The 23,145-nt window shown below is 34.0% G+C and overlaps 1 protein-coding gene across 5 annotated transcripts in view; it reads left to right on the top strand.

The window, feature by feature from the left end:
- Positions 1-23,145, top strand: part of SLC38A10 (solute carrier family 38 member 10) — a 69,860-nt gene that overhangs the window by 11,345 nt on the left and 35,370 nt on the right. For all 5 annotated transcript variants that reach the window (XM_031965622.1, XM_031965623.1, XM_023502614.2 and 2 more), the window contains 6 exons: positions 2,221-2,266; positions 3,181-3,274; positions 5,827-5,970; positions 7,929-8,053; positions 16,324-16,426; positions 19,374-19,556. In XM_031965622.1, the coding sequence (XP_031821482.1) occupies positions 2,221-2,266; positions 3,181-3,274; positions 5,827-5,970; positions 7,929-8,053; positions 16,324-16,426; positions 19,374-19,556 (695 nt within the window). The remainder of the gene's footprint in view (positions 1-2,220; positions 2,267-3,180; positions 3,275-5,826; positions 5,971-7,928; positions 8,054-16,323; positions 16,427-19,373; positions 19,557-23,145) is intronic.

Genomic DNA, 23,145 nt, shown 5'->3' with positions numbered 1-23,145 from the left:
TCCCAAGCAACTCCAAAATTCTTCAGAGAGAGCTTGAGAATGAGCTTGGAGACAGGCTCAAAAGAATTACAGGCACTGAGGCAATGAGAGACTAACAACTATGTGTACATCTTCCATCATCTTCCCCTATTCTCCCGCCATGTTTGCTTTTAGGATCAACATTGAAAGTATTATTGAAGGCATAGTTTTCCTGTCCCCCAAAATATATCTTGGATATATAAGATTGATATAATTGATTATTTTATAGTTAGGGAAAAGGTTAAAGAGCAGGGAGAGTTATCAGATGACTGATAGAGTGAAGGGTAGGAGCAGGGAATGGCAGTTGAGATAAAAAGGGTACAGAAAAAGGAGGTTGTGGAAACCTGAGACAAATTTCTCTCTTTTCACAATTTTGCCCAGGGTCCACCCTGTTTCCCTTCAGCCTTTTGCCTATGCTAGGGTACTTGTCTGGTTAATGAGAAAAAAAGAGACACCTACTGATTCCAGAAAGACTTCCTGGGAAAAAACTACTTTGGGGATTTTCTTATTTTTCTCCATAAACTATTCTTGACTTTTCTTAGGCCTTCTAGATTTGTACTGCAGAATCTCAACTAGAGAATTGCTCTCCTGACTTCTAGAAAGGAAAAAAAAAAAAAGAAAGAAATGCCTAGGGCCTTGAGAACAACTTGGTTTGATGCATTGAAGCTTGTATTCAGAAAATTTGCTGATTTATTTGTTATGATTGTGAGTTCTTTAATTTAGGACTAATTTTCCTCTTTGGCAGTAAACTTGACCATTGGGTGTTGAGTAATATGGCTGTGTCCTAGCAGATTTGGATTAAAAAAATAAAGGCCCCTTGGTTAACATTAGCATAATAATTCATTGTTTCATTGTATTTAGATTTCTACTTAATACACAAAAGCTTTATCAGCTAGTGCTAAGGTGGTAAAAGTCTTGGAAAACAATTTCTTGAGTATAGTTCTGAAAAGTTTTTTTTCTTAAGGCCTAAGTAAAAACTTTTGCTCAATCCTGGTCTTTTCTCCCTTTTAGCCAACACCTTAGAAACAAGATACCAAAGGTCTTATTTTCTAAATAGTTACTCAAAAAGAAGAGGACTGTTTTTCAAGCCCCTTCACAGGAAATAAGCGTGTTCATTTCCTGCTTTCTTTTCAAGAGGCCTGCCTTTTCTAGTAAGGGAGGAAAAAGAGGATCAGGAAATCTGGGAAGCTGACTGGGGCTGTTTCCTTTCTTTTTCATTCACAAACATTTTTCTTTTGGTTTCTTCCTCAGAGACCTTGACTCTTCCCTCTTTTAAAGACTGAGCATTAAGGAATACTGGGATTGTAATAGAGCTGTTAAGGTTATAGGAGATACTTGCTGAAGTGAACAATTTTAAATTTCCCAGCTACTTGAACACATACCATCATCAAGAAGGCTAGCCAAGCTCTTTTTAAACCATGTGATTTGTACTAAGATAAATGACAGAGATGCTAGAATGATATATGTTAATAAAACACATAGAAATGGAATGTATTGCCTATTTCTTCAGGAGCCTATCTTTAAAAATGCAAACATGAGCTTTCTGAGTCTTTTCCCTTCTCCAAATGAAGTAATGGAAAGGATACTCTTCATTTTCTGCTACAAACTCTGACCAAAGGATTAAAAATAAAAGCATTGGAATAAAAATTACTTTTGGTGTGGGCTGTGAAAGCTGGGGATTCTGGTGATGGGACCGAACATTCTGGGCACTGTCTCAGTTTTGCTAAACAACATCAGGCGGTTCAGTTTATAATAGGCTACAAGGGGAAAAAAAAAAAGAAATCTGATTGAAATTTTGCACTACAGTGCTTTTTTTTTTTTTTTTTTTTGCCACACAGCATCTATACATGCATATTTTCTATTCCAAGCAGACTTTCTTTTAATGGTTGCCATGTGTGGGAAACTGCTACTTTGCAATGACTTCTTTTTTTTTGGAGTGGAAAAAAATAACCTGCTTTGTGTCTAACCATTACTTTGTTCTTTTTTTTTTTTTTTTAATGTGGTTTTGATTTGTGAATGGTATGTCCAAAAAAGAAAGAAAAAGAAACAAAACCCCTCAGACACCTAGAAATGCCAGACTAGTTTGTTTCTGTAAGATTGAAAATTGCCCTATATGTTATCAATATTTTCTCATTGATATATGTGGCATCATCCAAGTCATGTTTCACTTACAAGATTTTGTTTTTTTTTTTTTAATCCAAGCATTTCATGCCTATGGAAAAGCAGGAAAAATGTTGGTGGAGACCAGGTAACCTGTATACTTTACTTTTTGATTCTCATATCCTTCCTTTCTTCCCCAACCTCTCGTCATCCTTAAAAGCAAAAATAGACTGAAAAATTGTTACAGAATGAATAATATTTTTGGTTTGTGGAATTTGCACCGTTTTTATAAATTTTTTATAAATACAAATCCAAGAAGTTTCTACTAAGATGAAAGCTGAGCTTATATTTTTTAAAATGCTTAGAATCAACTTTGGAAGTATTTGTTTTATTAATAAAAATGGAAGAAAAGAAATGGAAAAGTTTTTTTAATGCCACAAAATGGAACTTCCTCAACTAGAGTTATAGCCATGGAGTGCTATTCTCTAAAAGGTAAATTACCAAATGTGCGACTTCTTAAAAAGGTATTAAATAGAAAAGGCTATGTTTTTCTTTTGTTCCTTTGGAATACAATTTTGTCAGATGATAAAATTTTTGAGGAAAAATGCATTCAGGATTCTTAATTAGGAAATTGCAAATTACAAAGAGCAGTCCTTTTGAGAAAGTAGTTGATAATTCTTTTAACTTGTCTAATATTGCAATGCATTTTTATAGTACCTGAAAGAACTTTTAGAGATTCCTGTGGAGAGAAAAATATAATACTACATAAAGGAAAAGTTTAGTGTTGTTCAATATTCAGGCTTAGTACAATGGTGAACCATACAAAACATCTCCATATCCTGTAAACTGTTGGACTTTCTAAATTGCATCTTTCATTAAATCTAAGTTTGACTAAAGTCACATGTCAGTAGTACTGTGTATACAGAGTTCATAGCACACTATTCTTTCATAGAAATATGAGCTCGATCTGATCTTCTGCTAGGGTGATATGGCTTTGATTGTGATGAGACAATGGAATCTTTTAAAAACATAATTTAAAACCCCCACTTTCTTTCTTTATAGTATGATTGGGTTGATGTTGGGAACCTGCATTGCCTTCTATGTTGTCATTGGTGATTTGGGATCAAACTTCTTTGCACGGTTGCTTGGATTTGAGGTAAATTTATTTTCATACATTTCAGTTTACTTTAATTCAAACTTACTCATATTGCAGTTAATTTAATTCATTTTGGAAAATTTGTGTCTTATAAAACTAGGATAGCAATGCTTGAAACTAGGTATAAAGTCCTTATTATGCCTTGCTACTAGTGTGACCTTGGATGAATTAATTCATTTGTGCATCACCCTGTTTCCTTACCTATATAATCAGTGCTTTATCCCTGTTCTGCTATTAGATAGATTTAAGGATCTGATGAGCTCTGTGACTGAAATGATCTTAAAAACTGCTCTGGTTCTGGAATAATTCTTTAAGTATTAACCAACAATTTGCTTCAGATTGTTTTTAATATCTTGAATTGCGATTACCAAGTGGTCTACTATACTTTGAGTATGTAACAATGAAAATAATAATAAAATGATACAATTAGAGATTACCTCACACCAGAGATGTCAATCATATGGAACCATATTAAATTGTAATTGGAAAATATTTAACAAAATAACTAAATAGTAAAACATAGTTAATATATTTACAAACTAAGTTAATATGCATCCTGTAGGTATCCTTATGTATGGATTGGTGGCCCTGTTTCTTTGATATCATTGCCTTACATGGAGGGGAATAATTATTGTAATTTTAATGCTGAATTTGTATACTTTAAGAGAAACTTCTGGTATGGTTCTATTGTTAAGGATGGTCCTTGTTCTTGAATTTTTAGTTTGGTTTTCTACAATTTGAAAACAATTTCAAAATCAAAACATTTTTATTTCACTGTAAAAATCTAAGAGCAGATTAATTTTACCTCCAAAGAATTCGCTCCCTATCCTTCATCTGCTTCATCTTTGACTTCTCATTCTCCCTTGTTCCACATCTCCATTCAGTGGCTGATCATTGTTTCTACCTCTCCAGTAACTCTCAAACCCATCCCCTTCTTTCTACTCTTATGACCATAGTCTAGTTCATCTCTCTTTTCTGAAGTTACTTTAAGAGCTTCTTGTCTCTGCCTTAAGTCTCTTTCCTCTGCAATACATTTTCCCACATAGCTGACAAGCTGATTTTCTTAAAGTAAACATCTGACTATATCACTTCCCTACTCAATAAAACTCCAGTGGCTCCCTATTGTCTCCAGATTGCCTGCTTCACTTTTAAAGTCCTTTACATGCTGACCCTAATCTGCCTTTCCAACCTTATTGGACATTATTCCTCTTCCATCACTCTATAACCAAACTTTCTTTCTGGCTTTTCCTCACATATGATACCCCATTTCTTATCTCTTCACTTTTGTACTAACTGCTTCCCTTTACTGAAATGCTCTCACACTCACTTTTATCTTTTTCCTTCAAAATTCTGCTTGTGACACTTTTCTACGTGATGCTTTTCTTGATTCCCCTAGCTGCCAGTGACCTTTCTCCAAATTTACATTCTACTTATTTATAAAATTACATATACTTAAGTATATACACATTGCTTCCTCCAATATATTGTGAGCTCCCTGAGAACAGGGACTGTTTGTTTTTGTATCTTCAGTATCCAGCATAATATCTGGCATATAGTAGGCATTTAAATAATGCTTGTCTAATGTTTATTATTATATATTTATTTATATTTACATACTTATTATATATCTGTTATGTATAAGTATATATTCATTATTAATTAGTGCTTGTTTGCTAAGGTTTCCTGTTTTTTTGGGGAATTAGCAGAGTGGAAATTCTAGGCGATCACAATTTTCTTTTAATTTCTACTACATATCCTTATTATACAAAAGAAAATATTTATGAGACAATGAATGATCCCATTTTCCTAATTTTTGTTTTGTAGATGTTATAATTTTACATTAGAATGTTCAGGTTTTCTATATGAAGCATGTGATTTTTTCTCCTGCCACTTATGCTTTAAGTCCAGAAGTAAATATGCAGATATTTGGGATTGAGAAAAGACATTTTAGAGGATCTGGTTCATATCTATGACACCTTGATGCTATTCTTATTCTTATTCTTATTCTTATTATTTTGACCTAGCATGTAGTCAGTGCTTAATAAATTCTTATTGAATGATTAAGGAATTGTGAAGTTAGAAAAAAATATCTTCTGGTTTTAGCCAAATTAGATATGTATTTCTGGGCCCTTTGAGATTTTTGTTATAAATAGTAATCTTGAAGGTTTTGATTAATTTTCTAGATCAGAATTTGGAGACTTCTATCTTTTCTGAACCATGGTAGCTTTAATATCCTAAAAATCATTCAGATATTCTCAGTTTGTATTAGCTTGTCCTCTTCTCCTCCCATTATTAAATTTTAGCTTTTAGTATCCTTGGCAGTCACTCCATAGAGCAACAGTGGCACCCAGTGACTAGATAGGTTCATCACAGAAATAGCCTTCCCTCTATGCTATTATTACATGGTAGTCGAAAAATTGTCTTTTTGCTTTGGGCCATTCCCTTAAACTGCTTTACTGTGTCCCCAGATATACTAGATTTCTTTAGTTTATCAAGACCCCTTGAAGTCCAAGTTGATGAAATCAATATTTCTAATTTCCGTGTATTCTCAGATGACTGGTAGCTTCCGGATATTCCTACTCTTTGTTGTCTCCTTGTGCATTGTCCTTCCACTGAGCCTCCAGAGGAACATGATGGCTTCCATACAGTCTTTCAGTGCCATGGCTCTCATCTTTTACACAGTGTTCATGTTTGTGGTGAGTATTTGTAACACCTGGATGGTTTTGTTAATATGCCATTGGTAGTGAGGAAAGGAGTTGTAATAAATAGTTACTTAGTTAAGAGTATTTTCTAAATAAATCAATGGTTTCAAATCGACTTTTTAAGAATGCCATAGTGACTGCTTTGGTCTCTGACTAGTTGATACTCAGTAATATATCGTAGCTTAATATATCATTGTCAGAAAGCAGGAATGGATCATTTTCAAGGCAAGTTCTTGCCACCAGCTATTTATTGTGTAGAACCCTTGCTGAAATTAAGGATAAAAATAAGCTATGTTGTGCTTCTTCCACTTTCTCATGATAAATAAAATGAAGACCTTCAGGGTTTCTCTCAGAAGCACTGTACCTTGTGCTTACTAGCAAAAACAGGTGTGATTAGTTTGGAATGGGGTACCAGAGGAAGAAGTCATCAATGATTTGGATATGTGCATATAACTTTGATTTGATTATATTTTATCTTTAAAGAACAAAAGGTGCATCTTAATTTATATTTTGGACATGAGGTTTTATTTTCTGCTTGCCAGTCAACTTCCATTCAACTGACAAGTAGCTACTAATTAGAAGGTCTTAGATTGTTTTAGAGCAGAAGTTCTTAATCTAGGGATCACAAAATTCTAAGGGATCTATAGATCTCTTCAGATTTCAGGGAACCCATGAATTTAGATGTAAAATAATTGCATATGTATTTCAATAGAGTTGGCTTCTTTTATAATTCTGTGAATTTTACTTTATGCATTTAATAAAGTTATCTGAAAAGAAACGCATAGGTTTTAACAGACTGCCTAAGGGCCCATAATACCAAATAGTTAAGAATCTCTGCTTTAGAGCTTCAGAGAGTTCTGTGTTCTGGATGTACCCAGATATTCTGGCAGCATCATAGTGAACCAACCTTAAATGTTTTAAAGAACAAACCATCTTCCATATACCACTATATCCTCCCTTTTGCATAAGGCATTCAATAAGTCCCCTTATGTAGTGAGCAAAGCCTGAGGATTGAGTCAAACTTCTTACTTGGCCTGCCTCATTCAATCCTCAGAGGTTACGTAGGGATGCCAGGTGTAGCCTCTACATCACAGAGTGGCATCTGCCATATTAAATATTGAAACTTGCCTAAAAATTTAGGAAAAGGCACTTTATAAATGAGTAGAGCTCCTCATGTCTTTTTTACATTGGTTTTTCACTTACTACATATAACCCTTTTGTGTATAATTAATACATAAGACATAAGAGTTGTGTTTTTTTTAAACAGTGGAAGAAAAGGCCATTGTCCCTTAACTCAACTGTTTGACAGACCAGTTCCAGTAACCCTGTTTGTCATTTCTAATTACTCCTTAACTTTAAATAGCCTTGTTTTTGGTGGCTTTTCATTTTTTAAATGGTACTTGATTGTCTGTAGTACATTTTTGGCAGGGTGTAGAATCATTCAAGAATCTGCCAATATTTGGGAACATCTTTCTCTGCCATCCCTGTAAGTAAAGTGATACCATGGATTGGGCAGGGAATCCATTTCTGTCTGCTTTAAGTGACCCCTTATGTGGACAGCTGTTTGGATATATTAAGGAAAACCTAGCACCTGAGTACAATTCTGGTAAAAACATTCTAATGCTGTGGTATAGATGTATGTAAAGATTTGTGGTAATACTGAACAAGTAAAAATGCATCCTACCTTCCAGAAGGCCTTTACTGCCTATTTGATTACCTATTGAAATATTATTAGATTGGGTCAAAGATGCAAGAGGAAATCTGACATCTGAAATTCATTGAGAAATCTAGATTTTAATAAATATTTGCACTAGTCTGAGAGCTGCTGCATTCTTCTTCCTGTATCACAGCATTACCAATATTAGCATCCTGCCATAAATTCACTGGGCATTTGTTTTTGAGATTTTGTTTTTGTTTCAATCTTAATGCTTCTTACTTTTCCTTGGCTGCAGATAGTACTGTCCTCTCTCAAACATGGCCTTTTCGGTGGGCAGTGGCTGGAACGAGTTAGTTACACCCGTTGGGAGGGCATTTTTCGTTGCATTCCTATCTTTGGCATGTCTTTTGCCTGTCAGTCGTAAGTACTTCCTGTTCTCTGATTTTCATGGCGGTGATATGAAATGTATTTTGTAATAATAAAGGGTCATAATTTACTGGGTTAAATGGGAATTCTCTTTTACCCCCCTTCCCCCTTTAATTGTATGTTACAAGCTACTGAAGAATAATGTCTACTTTGGTTTTGACCCTTTCTCCATTACTGTTAAGTTGAAGGAATTGTATTTCGGTCACGAGTTAAATTGAAACATGTTTTTAGAATAACTAGTTAGATTGCCTAGTTTGCCAGACTCTCAACAAAAAAGAGAGTTGGCAGTATGGATTTTAGCAACAACCAAAAACCATCTGAATAGGCAGCTTTCTTAATCTTTTGCCAGAACTTAACTGTTTGGGAATATTTAAAAGGAAATTGCACAAACATTGACTTCAGATTGTTGCTGATATGCTTACAGAGACTCACATTGTGTGTGTGTGTGTGTGTGTGTGTGTGTGTGTGTGTGTGTGTGTGTGTGTTTGGCACATAGCACTATGTAAATGCAGATCAGGTTATTTCCATAATTCCAGCAGCATTACCTTCTCTACCAAAATGACAGGAGCAAGTGATTCATGCTCGGTTGGAATAGTAACCGGCTCAAAATAGAGGCGTAAATCCAAATGTGGACAGGGAAAAGACCATCAACGTTAGGGAGGCTGGCAGAACTGGGCTTCCCCCCTCCTGTAGTTTTAGTGAACATGTATTGTGCCAATCGTAAACTAATGTGACAGATAAAATTTGTTCATGCTGCTGTGTTTACACCCACATGCGAGATCCAAATCATCATTTCCCACTTATCGTCTCTCTCTTGGCAGCTCAGTTTCTACCAGAACATGCTCCAGTCTTGCTGTTTAATGTCTCCATTATAATTGGTGACAGAAGTTATATTCTTTTACAGCTTACCTAGTTACCAGTTGTCTTGTGTTTTTTTTTTTAAATGCCCAATTGCTCTCTTGTGGTCGCCACGTAGTTACTAGCACACATTTGTTGGACTTGGAAACTTGGGCAAAATTATATGGTCTGGAATAGTATGTGCACATGTCTCTCTAAATATAGATTTTGTTATACCAGTTAAGTAGCAATCTAAACCTAAAGATAAAAACCTATGTTTTCTCTGAATGTAAAAATAACATGTTCTCTGGACATTTGTAATGTCACAAGTTTGTTATTCTCAGACTTGGTGCATTCAATTTTGCTGACCTCTTCATCCCCTTCTTAAAAATATATATTTAACACATGTAGAAACATAATAGTTCTACTCTCCAGTAGCATATGTGTATGTGTAAATATCAGTGAAGAGAAAGATTATGCTGTTTATACTTGTGGGAATGAATGAGTGATAGAACTTGGTTTCCTTTGTGTCTTCATAGTCCTTTGTGATTTATTTGCTCATTATTAGACCTAAAATACGATGTCGTCTTCTTTGCTCCCTTTGGTCTTGTTTCCTAAGATATTAAATACTCACTTATTTGAAAAAACAATTCTTGGATCAAGGTTAAAATTAAAAGTTAATACTGAAGATTGAAATAACATATTACCTTGAATGCTTGAACTTTGTCACTTACCATGTCGATTTTAGAGAAGTCATTTCTTTTTTTATGGACCTCAGTTTCCTCAATAATAAAATGAGGACTAGGCTATATCACTTCTAAGGTGCTATCCAACTCTGCATACATGATCCTAATCATGAGTAAATTTTGAGATTCTGAGTTTGAGAATCTAACCAGAAATCCTGGATTTGGCCAGATACAATACAATATATTCTCAAAAGTAGTCAGAAGGATAAAGAAGCCATTTAACTTAGACGTTAATCTTTAACAAGACTGCTTTGGCATATATATATATTAATATTATTTTTGTTGTTGTTGTTGTTGTTGTTGTTATATCTTTTTTTTTGAATTTTTTGTTGTTATATCTTATCCTTTTGCTTCATGAAGGATTGTTCTTGTCTGACAGGGAGCTTGTGGTCAAGCGTTGATAGTATGTGTAGCTAAACATCAAAGGGCAAAATAAATATGTAGGCTTGGTTCTCTGACCACAGAAAGCCTAGACCCTTGAAAATAGTTTGACTTTTAGGGTACAAGTTCTTCTTTTCCAATCATGGCCTCAGGGGAATTGATGTCATTGCAGCATTTCTTCTCTGGTTTTCTTTAACCTGGAGCATTAGAGTTTATACTGGATATGGAGTCAGATGACCCGAGTTCAAATTCCAGCTTTGTCTCTTGGAGTCATGTGGTCTTTTTATTTTTTTTATTTTTTTTTATTTTTTTATTTTTTATTTTTTTGGAGTCATGTGGTCTTGAGTAAGTTCCTTATTTTCTTTGCATCTCAGTTTAAGAGGCCCTTTTTAAGGCCCCTTCCAGTTCTTAGTCTTGATCCTCTGAGTTTTCCTGCTTTGTATATTTATATTGTCTTTTAATAGAATAAGTGAGGAAGGGAGAGACTTCTAGTGGTGGTCAAGTCTCTCATTGAGATTCACCCCACTGAACTCTTATCACAATAGCTGTGGTTAGGCAGCACATTACACTGTGCCAGGTTAGGGATTAAAAAATTTACTATTCAAATTTTTTGAATTTAAGACTTTTTTTGCTTGTGAGAACTTAGATTTCCTCTTTTGGCAGTATGGCTTGCTAATAGGTACACCTATTAGTATTGTCTTTATTTTGTTTGATGGTCTATCTGCATGTTGGGATAGATTTACTGACACACTCCTTTCTAACAGATGTGTTTGGAATAAGATAGGAAAACAGAATTAGCATGCCCTCTCCTGGTTGAAGAGAAAGAAAATGAAGCCTTCATGCCTACCCTTAGCATCATCCCAACCCTACAAAGAACTGACAAAATAAGACTTGAAGAATTTTGAGTCTAGAGTATAATTATCATAAGGTGTCTCTGACTCTTCTTCTGACACTGCCAAAAAAAAAATTGTTGGCCATCACATTAAATGACTCTTTATAATAAATAAGCAAAATTTAAAAACCAAATAAATTATATTCCCTGCACATATGTATATTACTATTTTTCAAGTGTTTCAGTGTAGAGAGCCAGCTTTGAAATCATAAAAACTTGGGCTAAAGCCCCATCTCAGAGTATGACAGAGTAGATAGCCACATAGAAGCTTGTCTCCTACTTTATTCTAGCAATGATCTAGAAAGAATAGTGACCAGGAAATTCAAAGAATAATAGCAGTTAGTTCTGTTATCCAGCCTAGAATCACAAAAAAGATAGCCAGATATTGAGATTAAAAGAGGGATCCTGTCAGAGAAGCTAGTGTGAGCCTGAGTAAATGGACCAGAAGCCCATAGCTAACCTCTCTTGAGGAAACTCCAGACAGGACACAAGGCCACTCAGTATCCTGGCTATGAAAACATTAGGTGAAATAAAAAACTGTAGCAGGGTCTTTTTAGGGACAACCAAATACAAATAGAACTGCTAGTGTTCTGAGTCTCTGAGTACAGAAATATCAAAGGAAGTGAAAGCCAGCATCAGGAACTCGAGCAAGATAGGTCAGAACCAAACAGAACTTGATTACACTGTCTAGTGCAGAATTCAGTGGAAGTGAAGTGGAACCTGGCCTTGGCACAGAGTCTCAAAATTAGAAACTGAGACTGAAAATAGGAGTAAACAGAAGAAGATATTGAATACCTTGATAGAATATTGTAGCTTATAAGTTGCCTAAGAGGAAAACCTCAGAGGAAAAGTAATTCTACAAAAACTACAGAGTCTCTAAGGGGAAAAAAAGCTTTAGAACAAGGCTTTGAGGAATCTCTGGAAGAAATGAGACAAAAGATTTTTTTAAAATGGAATTTTAAATGAAATAAAGAGTTCTGAAGGAAAGAACTGGGGAATCAGTAGCTTGGAACACAGGGTGTAAAGATACGTAACAGATACTTTAGCAAATTACAATTATTTCAAATAAAATAAATTCAATGATTTCATGAAACTGAGAAGTACTCAAAATGAAAAGATTAGAAAAAAGACAACAATATATCTACTATCAAAAACTATCAGAAAAACAGGCTAAATGGGGACTATTTAAAGATCATTGAATTTCCTGAAAATTATGAACCCCTCCCCTGAAAAAAAAATCTGGATAACATCTTTCAAGAAATCATAAATGAAAACTGCCCAAATTTATTAGCATCAGAGGTCAAAGTGAAATAGACTGCACTGGTAAGTTCCTGAAAGAAATCACAAATGAAAATTCCCAGAAATGTCATAACCAAAATTGCAGAACTTCCAGGTCAAAAAAAAAAAAAAAGTACTATAGGCAACCAGAAGGACCAAGAAACAAGTCTGTATCATATTGAGTCTACAGCTACTACTTTAAAGAAGCATTCTATAAGGCAATATATATATATATATATATATATATATATATATACAGAGAGAGAGAGAGAGAGAGAGAGAGAGAGAGAGAGAGAGAGAGAGAAAATGCTTCTTTAAAGTCTCTCTCTCTATATATAAATATATATAACTTATCTTGCATGACTGAGTAACAGTTTTTCAAGGGGAATAATGGATTTTTAATGGACTAGAATTTTTTCAAGCATTCCTGGTGAAAAGACCAGATCTCAATAGAAATTCTAGAATGCAAACACAAAAATCAAAAGAAGCCAAAAAAGGGAAAATATATTTGAACAATTTTAAGGGGCTAAAAGAAAGATGAAGGGATTTCATTGTAATAGGGGAGAAGAGGCAAGTATATTTTCAGAATCCTAACGACTTCAAGAGTGACATTGAGAATTAAATAGGATAAACAGGAATTGAGTGGTTTTTCTCTCTTTTGATAATTTTAAGAGAAGAAAGCAAGAAAAAAATCAAAGAAATAAGGAAGAAGGGGCCACTTAGAATTTTTATTAATGAGAAGAAAAGTATTAAAATATGGAGGAAGGGGGTGGGACAAGCACTCTCATCTGAACTGGACAGAGGAGAGTTGAACATAAACATATAGAGAGAGAGTTTGGTGTGTAGATCTAGATAGAAAGAGGAGAAAAGAGTTCAAGAATAAGGGTAAATTTGGAGACACAAAGATAGCAAATGGTGGGTTATAAAGGGAGGATTATGAACGAAAGTATAAAACCTAGTGATTGGGTCTGGCTGAGGGGAAGAGAGGAAGGTCAATAAAATGGAAACATCTTGATTCAATTGATCACATTCTTTTTTCATTCACCTTTGTAAAGTGAGTGTAAAGAGGGGGATGGGAAGCCAAGAGAAGACATAATGAAGGGAAATACAAAATTAGCAGTCATGACTATGAACATGAATGGAATGAACTTACCTATAAAATGGAAGAGGATAATAGAATGAACTGCAAAGCAAAATCCAACAATATGTTACTTTCATGAAACCCATTTGAAACATAAAGAGCCACAAATAATTAAAATGAGCGACTGAAGCAGAATGTATTTTACTTCAATTGAATCTTAAAAAGCAGGTATAGCCATCATCATCTGAGAAAAGGTGGCAGTAAAAATATACATAGTTAAACTTGAGTGAAGATATATAAACTGATACAGAATGAAATGACTAGAACCAGAAGAATGATTTATAGAATCTTTACAACCTGAAATAAAACAACTTGGAAAGATTTAAGAACTCTGATACATGCAGTGAACTACCAACATTCCATTGGCCTAAGTGATGAAATAAATACGCTTTCTACCTCTTGACATTGGCAATGGATTAGAAGTGAAAAATGAGACATAAATGTTTAGACTTGCCTATGTGTAGATTTGTTTTACTTGACTATGTTTATTGATTACAAGGGAGAATTAATTTTTTTGTGGGAGAGAAGTCGGGGAGAGGTGAAAATCATTAAATAATGAGTGTTAATAGAGCATTTTTTAAAATGTGCAGAAGAGAACAAGTAATGATTCAGAAGGAAAAAAGTGGGACATCTTTGGACCTAATGTACTGAATGTATTATATATTCAAAGAAACCAAAATAGTATAATAGAGATTTGTAGTTTTATATACAGTCTGTGGTGTTCTTCTTTTTCTATAATATATGATCATTCTCTGTGGGAGAGCAGGTTTCTTGGGGAGGTTTTTGGGGGCAGCCTTAGTTTCAGTTCAAAGTAATAATCACTTCAAATACAGCCAGCTGTTAAAATCCAAACGTTTATTTTCTCCTTCCAAGTCTTATCTCTTTCCTTGGGTCCAGGTAGCTTTCTTAGAGGCCTATCTCACTCCGTGGTTCCAAGAGCTCTTGCAGCTTGTCTGCCAGCTTCTGCCTCCAGCTCTCTCTGAATCTTCTCAACTGATGCCTCCATTCACTCCTGACTTTCAATCTCCCAGAGTGCTCTTTGGCCCTGAGAGCTGCTTGCTTATATGCTGTACACTGAGTACACACCAATCATTATATCACTGGGAAACCATTATTTGTTGTAGGATTAAATCAATTCTAAACTAGATTTAAACATTATCTCCTCAATTCCACTTAGTACCTTGCAAGTTCTGGCCTATAACATCTGCTTGTAGGATCAGATCAATCAAACTGAACCATGCTAAATTAGATAATTATTGTCTCTATCAATTCTAATGACTTAACACTTTGTAAGGATTCCAACAACAGTACTCTTTTTCTGTTATGGAAAAACTTATTTTTGCTTGTATTGTTTAGACTAACAGAAATATAAAATGTACACATAAATTTTTAAAAATAAAGTCCCATCTCTGTCAGTATGTTGACTTTTGTCTCTAGGCAAGTTATTTAGGTCCTCAGTGCCCCTTGGAAACTCTGAAAGAATAGTTACTGCTTGTTGTAGATGCTTCATTACCCCAGATTTCAGACACTAGTCTCAATTTCAGATGCTTCCCCCATGCTCTCGTAATTAATAAACAACAAATGCACTTAAAGGTGAATTCACATTCACGTTGCTGTGTATTTTCTGAATCATTAGGTAGCAGAAATACAACTATTATGTGAAAATGCATGAAATGTTTCATAAAAAGGATCTGTTCTTGAAAAGATTGGTCTAGAGCTAGAGTTTTTAACCTGGCAGGGTCCATAAACTTAAAAGAATTAGTAACTGTTTCAGTGTATTTTACTTTATATATGTATTTATGCATGTACTTACTTATTTTATGTTTTATTTTATGCATTTAAAATATTTCTCAGAAAAGGTTTATCCATAGATGTTACCAGACTGTCAAAGGAATCTATGACATAAAAAAAGATGAAGAACTGCTGATCTGAAACTGATTAGGAAGTGATTACTGAACTTTACATTGTATTTTCCCTGTCAACTTTCCCTCAAAGTTAAATTCAAATCATTATTATCTACCACTCTTCCTCATTTCCCTCTACCAAAGTTAGGATTTTTTGCCTAAAGTCAACTTCACCTTAACCTTTTTCCACCCTGTATTTGCGGATACATGCCTACTCGTATCCAATTCTATTTCTCCAGTTAAACTTTTCCTCTATTATCCTATTATTAGAAACTTTTATGCCTCTATCAATATACCATTAGATACTTGATGTACCCTACACATGCATACACCATATTCTTTTAGTCTTTATGTATTCAGTTCCCCTAAAAAGGGGGTCAAAGATTTATGGACCACAAAAATATATGTCAAGGAAACATGCTTCCTCAAGTCCTGTATCCATCATATTTCCCAACTAGTGTCTCCTGGTTAAACCAGCAATCTCTTATAATTGAACCAGACTTGAAGTATATCCAATAATAGGATAAGAAAAAGATAAGTTGCTAAAAATGTGTTCTCTCCCTTCCCCTGTTATAGTTAAAGAATGTTACAAGCCTCAAAAATATTTGTCAGAGTTCCTTAGGTTTTTATGAATTGGGCAACAATATGACAATAGACTTATATTTTGAGTTTTAACTTTACTTTTTTTCCCAACAATATCCTGCTTTCACTCTGTAAACAAAGCATTACTTTAATTATCAGTATGGAAGGCTCCAAGAAAAGTCATTTCCCCAATGCATATTAGAGCAGCTCCATTAGTCTTTCAGTGAAACAAATGGCCTATCATTTTTCAGCACTTTTGAAATGTTTATATTATGTATGTTATTCAGGAGGAGAAAGGGTTTTAAAGCGATATGTTTACTTCACTTAAAGTGATAGCATTATGAAATCTCTTGGCATTTATCCTATAAATACTGGTACAGTGATTTTTTTTTTTTAAGGAGGAGAAAGTATTTCTCCTAGATTGGTGGCATCTAGGTTGGCAGCATGTTTTTATTTGGAACTTTACTTTCTAAAATACATTGTCTTTGCATATTTTTATGTAGCCAGGTTTTGCCTACCTATGACAGCCTAGATGAACCTTCAGTTAAAATAATGAGCTCCATATTTGCTTCATCGCTTAATGTGGTCACCACCTTTTACATTACGGTAAGGTGCTTCTTTTTTTTTTTTTTTTTTTTTAATCTCTTTCCCTAAAACCTTTCTCTGTAAAGAATATTGAAGAAGTTCAGACATATAAAAGTAATTATAATTATTTCCTAAAAAATAATTTTAAATTGTTATTTTTTTATCACCTGTATCTCCCACTGTGTCTTCACCTATACCCTCCCAGAGTTATGTTATAATAAAAAATTTTAAAAGAGGAAGAAAAAAATTCAGCAAAACTAATGATATATAATGTTCTATACTCATTGTTTCTTACATTTGCAAAGATAAGGGAAAAGGTATTTTCTTATATCTCCTCTTTATGAGTCATGATGGTTCATAATTTTGCAGCATACAATTTTGATTATTTTATTCTTTTGATTTATGTTGCCATTGAGCATATTGTTTTCTTTGTTCTGCTTACTTTGCATTGTATTAGTTTATATAATTCTTTCTATGCTTCTCTGTATTTGTCATAGGCATCAGTAATATTCCATTACATTTATGAACCATAGTTTGTTTAGCCATTTTCCAGTCAATGGCCATCTACTTCAGAGGTGTCAGACTCCTGGTTACAAAACTCCTTAGTACTTTTGTTGTTTTGTTATTTCAGTTGTGACCCCATTTAAGGTTAGGTAGTTTGTTTGTTTGTTTTTGGCAAAGATACAGGAGTGGTTTGCCATTTTTTTCTCTAGCTCATTTATAGGTAAAGAAATTGAGGCAAACAGAGTGAAGTGACTTGTCAAAGTTCACATAGCTAATAAGTGTCTGAAATTGGATTTGAAGTCAGGAAGATGAGTTCCTGACTTAAGGTCCAACACTATATACTGTACCACCCAGTTGACCTACAAAAGTGCTATCTAATCCAGATTAAAATATAATTGGGAAATATATAAAAAAAAAAAAGATGCAACATAGGTAAGGTTAATTTGTATTTTTCTAAGTTACATGGGTTCACAGAGATTATTTCTATTTGAGTTTGGCAACATTGATTTACTTTGCTTCCTTTTTTATTATTACAAAAAGTGCTGTTATATGTACTTTGGTGTATGTAAGGCTTTTCTTTTTCTCATTGACCTTTTAGGGTACATGTCTAATGCTAGAATTTCTGAGTCAGAGAGCATCATTGATTTTTAATTATTCCAGAGGAAAGTGTTGTCATCTTAAAAATATTGAGACTGCTTTTTAAAAAGCATTTTGATCTTTTTTGAGTCATGGACCCCTTCCATCCCATTGTGACAGACTGATAAAGCCAATGAATCCTTTCTTAGAAGATTGTTTTTAAACACATAAAATAGATTTTATAGATTACAAAGGAAACCATTTATATTGAAATAGTTATCAGAATAGTAAAAAAAACAAACAAAAGTTTATAGACCCCATGTTTTGATAATCCCTGCTTTAATAAAGATCTTTATTTTAAAAAGGATTGCTAAATATTCAAACTCAGAGTTTGGTATTTTTGAACTTAGTGGCTAGAACTCCTTTTCAGGCCTTATTACTGGAATTGATGCTGTCCAATGAATTGAGAGCTTTTGAGTTTAAAAAAAAATTTTTTTAAGATTTTTTATTTTAAAAATGTTTTATTGACGTCTTTTTTTTTTTTTTTTAAACAACAATCTCTTCCAAACCTATCTTTTAACTAAAATAAAAGCATGTAGGAAACTTCTTCATGGTAAAGTTTTTAGATCACGTCCCAGAGAAATTGTAGAACTAAAGAGGAGAAAAAGAGACATCTGAGAAATTATGAAAGGTTTTCAACAATCTCATAAATGTTCTATGGCACAAAACCTTATTTTTAAAAAAATAACAGTTTTCTTCTAGTATTGCTAATTGGTTACAAATCATAGAACTATCACTGTTTCCAAAGAAACAAAATTATGGGTGATCCAAAGAGCAATATGTGATGAGTGTTACTAGGTTGTGACATAATTACATATTGTGTATAGTAAGTGACATGAAATTTGCCATATAGGAAATATATGATCAGAAAAAGAGAGGTGGGTCATTTTGGGGGAAATGAAGAACTTTGGACAAAGTGCTTTACTGGTTCCATAGAATTAATTTTTTTTTCCTTTTTAACTTTCATGAACATTGATTAAGATTAACATTTCTCATATATGAAGATAAAGATAACTGCATATGAATCTATGAATTTTCACTTTGTAGCTTAGTGTTTTTTTGCATATTTCATGTTAAATATGGTAATTCTGTATAACCCTACTCATGTGTCTTCTTCTGAACTTCTTTCTGTTCCCCTCTGTTTATTTTTAAATAATTCATTTTATTATTTTTAGATAATTCATATCACACTGTCCCTGCACTTAGAAGTTTCCTTCTAATCCCCTCTTAGCTCTCCTCCTCCCCCAAGATAAGCCTTCCTTTGTAACAAATAAAATCACAAAAAAAAAGTGATCCACATATTGTGCCATGTTTCAACATCCATGGATCATTCTGTATCTCTAGTATATCACCTCTGTTAAAAGAATGCATGGTCATCATTCTTATGCTGGTATTTTTCTTCATGTTTTAGTCATTGTATAATTCTTGTATAGTTCTCGTGATCACTTCATTCTGCATTATTTCATACAAGTCCTCCTAAAGTGGGAGCTTTAGACATTTTTTGCCCTATTGTATTTGGAAGTTATATAGCCCATAAAATTTCATTTCATTTCAGTTTTTTTTAGTATTTTAATTTATATCATTGTAGCCATTGTGCATTTTGTTCTACTGTCTTTGGATTTTTATCAGCTCATTTTCTCTCCTTAGAGAAAGTTCACTAAAATATAAAAGTGAATAATGGCTTAGTATAATACTTCTTGCCTTAAGGAGTTTAGTACATTGAAAGCCTTTTTGATACTGTCCTTGCTATTCTTATTTGCTTTCTACATGAGGATACATATTGATCAGAACTATCTTCCTACCTATCATTTCTCTTCTGTTTGAACAGGTAGGATTTTTTGGCTATGTCAGCTTCACAGAAGCTATTGCTGGCAATGTGTTAATGAACTTCCCTTCAAATCTGGTGACTGAAATGATTCGAGTGGGATTCATGATGTCAGTAGCTGTTGGGTTTCCCATGATGATTCTGCCTTGCAGACAAGCATTGAACACTCTTCTTTTTGAGCAGCAGGTAAGATTCTTTTGTAACTAGTTCTAGGAAAAAAAAAAGTTGGAGTTATTTTTGTGGTATAATATTGGTCTCTTTCAGCCTTTTAAAGTTGTTTTTTTTTTTTCCCTTTGGATGAGGCAATTGGGGTCAAATGACTTGCTTAGGGTCACACAGCTAACAAGTGTTAAGGGTGAGAGACTGGATTTGAGTTCATGTCCTCCTCATTTCAGGGCCAGTGCTCTATCCATTGTGCCATCTCACAGTGCCTAAAGTTCTTTGTTCTGCTGTTAAATAGAACTTTTGTTAATATAGTTCATCCTATGCTAAGTTGACATTTGTACCTTTAACAGGAATTTGTTGCATTTAACTTGGTGAAAAGGATATATATAAATAATAATATTCAAATGTTTGAATGGCAGTCATATGGAATTCATTTCAACAAGTTTTAAGTGCCTAATATGTGCAGAACACTATGCTAGGTATTAGTGGAGATGCAAAATTTAGATGCCTTGGGTGGCCTTCATGACCTTATAATCTTGTAGAAATCTAGCTTTGTTTTGCTTGGTTCTAAGGGTACAACTAGAATTAATTGCTTAGAGTTATAGTAAAACAAATTTTAACCCAGAATGAGGAAAAAACTTCCTAGCAATTTGAATTGCACCAACTACCTCAAAAAAAAGGGTTACCTTTGGGGACAATGAGTGTGGTTTTACCAGAAGTCTTTAAATTGGGGTTAGATTATCGGTTACTAGTGTGGAGGGGATTTATGATTTGAGTAGAGGGTGAATTAAATGACCTGTTAGGTCTTTTCCATTTCTATGATTCTACCTTTTGTCCTACATTTGATTTTTATTTTATTTTTTTTAATTTCTTTTTTTTTTAATAGCCTTTTATTTACTACATTTGATTTTTAGAAGGAGACAAATGACATTTTTTGAAAAGCTAATATTAGTAATATGTTGGGGAAAAAAGCAACTTATAAAATAATGTCTTTGGGGCAGGAGAGAGTCAACCTATTCTCCAATATCTTTTACATCTTTAGTACTATTCAACTGATGCGCCAGAAGGAGAAGCTTAAGACAATGTAAGATCCTGAACCATCAAAGAAAGGTTAAAATTATGTTTAGTATTTACTAAGGCAAGAAAAGGAGTGGGAACATTTTAGAGAGATTTTCAGTAATGGGTTGAAATTCAAAAGGTCTATCAATTGTGTGACCCTGAGTTATATGGAAAATGTATTTAATTGGAAATTTCCATTCTGCAAGCACTTTGATTAATTGAGCTTTTACCATATGATGTTGTAGTATTATTGCCCCAATCTGCAAAGAGCATTGCTCTGGAAATATCCTACCATCAATCCTTGTGGAAGCATTCTGCAGTACCTATTGGAAAGTGATTCAGTATAGCTTTGTAGAACCATATAAACATTAAGCAGCCTTTTTGCATGCTTTAATTGCCTAAAGAATATGGATCAACAGCAGTGTTACTACTGGGCTTATATCCCAAAGAGATACTAAAGAAGGGAAAGGAACCTGTATGTGCCAAAATGTGGCAGCCCTGTTTGTAATGGCTAGAAACTGGAAAATGAATGGATACCCATCAATTGGAGAATGATTGGGTAAATTGTGGTATATGAATGTTAGGGAATATTATTGTTCTGTAAGAAATGACCAGCAGGATGAATACAGAGAGGCTTGGAGAGACTTACATGAACTGATGCTAAGTGAAATGAGCAGAACCAGGAGATCATTATATACTTCAACAACGATACTGTATGAGGATATATCCTGATGGAAGTAGATTTCTTCGACAAAGAGATCTAACTCATTTTCAATTGATCAATGATGGATAGAAGCAACTACACCCAAAGAAAGAACACTGGGAAATGAATGTAAACTGCTTGCATTTTTGGTTTTTTCCTGGGTTATTTTTACTTCTAAATCCAATTCTTCCTGTGCAACCAGAAAACTGTTCGGTTCTACACACATATATTGTATCTAGGATATACTGTAACATATTTAACAGATATAGGACTGCTCGCCATCTGGGAGAGGGGGTGGATGGAGGGAGGGGAAAAGTTGGAACATAAGTAAGTGCAAGGGATAATGTTGTAAAAAATTACCCAGGCATGGATTCTATCAATAAAAAGTTATAATTATTAAAAAAAAAAAAAGAATATGGATCAAATTTTGGTTTTTGTCTTACATTGTTTTTGGCCCAGAGGCAGCTTTCTTTTTTCTTCTCCTCCCCTCTTTCCCCCTCCTTCCCCACTCCCTCATCACCCTCAGACCTAGCTGATTTTACCAAAGCCTGGGATACTTGTTAGTTTGCATAGATGTTTTGGCTGATGGAGAAGAGTTGTGAAGTTAAGCTGTAACCAGCAGTAATTGTTCTTCCATTTTTGTGGGAAGGAAGTCATAGAGCATTTCTGTGACCCTTTGATATGGCCCTTCTATCTTCTCAAGATCTTCCTTATTACTATTCTCATCCCTGACATACCCTGATCATGTCATCCTGGGCAAGTCACTTAACCTTGCATTGCTCTAAACAACTCTCTAATTCTCTTAAATTAGAGAGAAGTTGCTCACCTGCAATGGTCCAAGAACATTTTCTTACCTGGGAATTTGCTATTATTAATGAAATCATAGATCCAATCCCTGTCCCCATTTTAACTGCTATTAAATTGAATTTTTCCTATATCTTAGTTTAAGTTACAAGTCCATAGGGTTATGATTGTAGTCTATTACTTTGTGGCACTCATTAAATATTTGGGAATAACAACAATAGCTTTAATATGATTTTGAGTTTATAAAAGTGTATAGGTGGTTCCAAGTATAAATGGTTTAAGTCTACACTTTAATTTAATTGCTTAAGTTTAATTGCTTAAGAGTCCTTATAGAGCATAAAAGAATTCCAGAGGTTGCTCTGCTGGGATTCAAAGTAATGCTTTAAACTCCTCTTTTTTTCCTACATGCTAAACCTGATGCTTATTGGATGAGTTACTTCTCTTCCCATTAGCTATTCAAGCACTAATTTAAAAGTGATACATGATTAAGGTCATTGGGGGAGAAGAAACTTCTTATCTAGAAGAAAGGCAAGACCAATGTCATGGTGCAGTAAAGACTTTCCCACAATCAAAAGCCTGGCTAGATGTTTTCATTCCTTTGAGTTTATAGCTTTTTTACTATTCCACGTGAAATTTTTTTTTTTTAAACTGTAGTTCTATTTACCAAAAAAAAAAAAAAGTCACCATTTGAAATGAAAATGTTATGAAGTCATTAGTGATTTGAAATTAGTGATATGAAAATTACTATTTTGGGGTAATGTATAAATTCTGGGGTTTGAGCTTTGTCCTTTTTTTGGCATGTGCCAAAGGCTTATTTTCCTAAATTTGGGATAATTTAGAATTCTGGGAATTTTCTCCAGCTTTTTTGTAGGGTGGTCAGTAGAACAAGTACTCCTTGCAAGGAAAATTTCACACATGAGTAGTTTAAAGTTCCCTGCCTTATGCCTGTAAGTACTTTCAGTGGATTAACATTTCTTATTTGTTTAAACGCTTAGAAAGAAGACAAATTCCATGTATTCCATGGAAGTGATACTAAGAGGATTT

This window comes from Sarcophilus harrisii, chromosome 4, assembly GCF_902635505.1.
Source record: "Sarcophilus harrisii chromosome 4, mSarHar1.11, whole genome shotgun sequence".
Lineage (NCBI taxonomy): Eukaryota > Metazoa > Chordata > Mammalia > Dasyuromorphia > Dasyuridae > Sarcophilus > Sarcophilus harrisii.
The sequence above is the reverse complement of the archived record's forward strand: the minus strand, read 5'-3'. Positions and strand labels throughout refer to the sequence as shown.